The 2281-nt window shown below is 50.6% G+C and overlaps 1 protein-coding gene across 1 annotated transcript; it reads left to right on the forward strand.

Annotated features, from left to right (window-relative positions):
- Window positions 1-492: 492 nt before the first annotated feature.
- LOC148018412 (uncharacterized) lies at window positions 493-1837 on the forward strand. Its single transcript, XM_087661739.1, has one exon. The coding sequence runs from the start codon at window positions 583-585 to the stop codon at window positions 1492-1494; it is 912 nt and encodes a 303-aa protein (XP_087517865.1). The 5' UTR covers window positions 493-582; the 3' UTR covers window positions 1495-1837.
- Window positions 1838-2281: the final 444 nt, after the last annotated feature.

Here is a 2281-nt window from a genome sequence, read left to right on the forward strand (position 1 = left end):
GTGCAATTTTTGCATGTAGACTCTAGAGTCAATAGAAAAATTATGTGTATTTTTCACTTGTTTGCAAATGGAGTTTGATGTGTGAAATTTGAATGTGCCCAATTTCAAAAAGTGTAAGCCCAAAGAAAGCTCTAGGAGGCGGTTGAGGGTTGAGGCCTGGTGGGCGTCCGCAGCCTCCAAGTTCCAACATGGCCTTCAAGTACAACGAAATTAAAACTAAAATGTAAATTTAAATGGTTTATCGATGGTGACGCTGGTATATCGATCGCAGACAAGGTGGGGCCGGCCACTGGTGGTGGGGCTCAAAGTTTGGTTTGCGCGATCTGGCTCTTAGCGCCACAGATGACGCAGAGGTTCGCTTGCAAAGGGAACGTGGCTGCGTGTCGCCCAATTGCAGGGCGCCACGGTGCCAGGTTGTAAGGACACGAACACGGAATAGCTGGGGGTCATATAGGCCTAGAATGGATATGACCCCAAGCATCTCATAATTCATTGAGCCGCAAAAATCGAGAGAGAGGAAGCCCCAAAATTTTTTTTCTAAAAAAGGAGCGAGAGAGAGAGAGAGAGACGCCCGATCAGCTCATGGTCAACGCTTCCAATCGCCGCTGCCGGCCGCTGCGACCGCTCGCTCCGCTTTCTTCTCCGTCTTCGCCTAGCGTTGTTGGTAAGGCGAGCGGCAGTAGTAGTAAGCGGTACAAGGGCGTGCGCATGCGCAGCTGGGGGCGGTGGGTGTCGGAGATCCGCATCCCGCACTCCCGCGACAAGATCTGGCTGGGCAGCTACACCACCGCCGAGCAGGCCGCCCGCGCCTACGACGCCGCCGCCCTCCTTCTCCGTGGCGCCGTCTCCTGCGCCTCCTCCCTCAACTTCCCCTCCCGCTCCACCCTCTCCTCCGCCGCCTTCGGCGCCCTCAGCACCTCCCCCCGCACCATCCAGGCAGCTGCTGCGTCCGCCGCCGCCGCCTCTTCCCCCCGCCTGCCGCTGCAGCACCACCACGACATAGTTCATCACACGGATGGCCTCGAGCTGGGCTCCAATCGGATCGCGTCCGATGGCGCTTCGCCACAATTTTTAGCTGAGGATCATGATGATGATCAGGCAGTGCCCCAGCCTCTCTCTACTAGAGAGGAAGAATCAGAAGACGAGCTGGAGGAGGAGCCAGCTGGTTCTCCAGCTTCGGCCCATCACGCTGCGCTGATGAGCTGGTTGCGCGACACGCTCAGCCTCTTGTCTCCCGTCAATGTGAGTCCGGGCCAACTGTGTAAGCAGCAACAACAGCAACAGCCACAGCAACAACAGCCACAGCAGCAGCAGCCGCCGCCGCCGCAGCAGCAGCTATGTTGCCGCAAGGCCCAAAACGTGGAGATGGATGAGCCGTTCCCAGTGGAGTACGCTCTAGCTCGTAACGGCTTTGTGGCTAGTTCCGACGCCATCACAATTTCGAAGAGGTTTGATACAGAGCGCTACACAGACTGCTGTCTGTGGACTCTGTAGCCCTCTCTTCGCTCATCGGAAGGAAGTTTTGGCGCTCCAAGCGGAGTCCTGGTCCTCTTTTTGAGGCCTCCCTTTTTTCCAGCCATTTTTTGCCTGTTTCGCGGATCTTTTTGAAAACCTTCAGTAGGGTGAGCTTATTAACTATATAGCAGCATTCACAATGCCAAGAAAGCGAGGAAAGGATACGCTTTCGGTGAGGCCTACGTTACAGATATATGTTTGTCCACCATTCCATAAAACAACACCAAATATAATAATGTAAAGGGCCTAGCCGCCTAGGCTCTCCAATTTACAAGATAAGAGCAAGATAAGGTTGAGTATAAGTAAGGCTTAAAGACCAAGTTTTTTTAATGAGATAAGAATATATAAATAATGTTGAGTATAAGTAAGGCTTAAAGACTAAGTTTTTTTAAATGCGATAATAATATATTAAAGGATATATGCATCAACCCTCAATGAGGGGGACGTGACATAGTTGAATAAGCTATTTTGCTTGACGAAGCTTAGCTATAACCTTGAATAGAGGATCCTTTTTGTCGAACCCTCTCACTACTACCAACAATTGGTGCTTACAAGACTCCAAATCAGGGTGAGTAAACCTAGATACATGATTGAAGTATACCTTGTTTCTATCATTCCAGAAAAACTTGATAGTAACAGCCTTCAGAATATTACAAACTCTTAGAGATGCTTTATTAAGATCCTAAGATTCCCCAAACAACACAGTGTTTATGTCGAGTCTTGCATGGAAGCCAGCTGCTTCAATCCACTTGCTCATTTTTCTCCA

This window comes from Lygodium microphyllum, chromosome 21 (genome assembly GCF_053477565.2).
Source record: "Lygodium microphyllum isolate KBCC chromosome 21, Lygodium_microphyllum_v1.1.10, whole genome shotgun sequence".
NCBI lineage: Eukaryota > Viridiplantae > Streptophyta > Polypodiopsida > Schizaeales > Lygodiaceae > Lygodium > Lygodium microphyllum.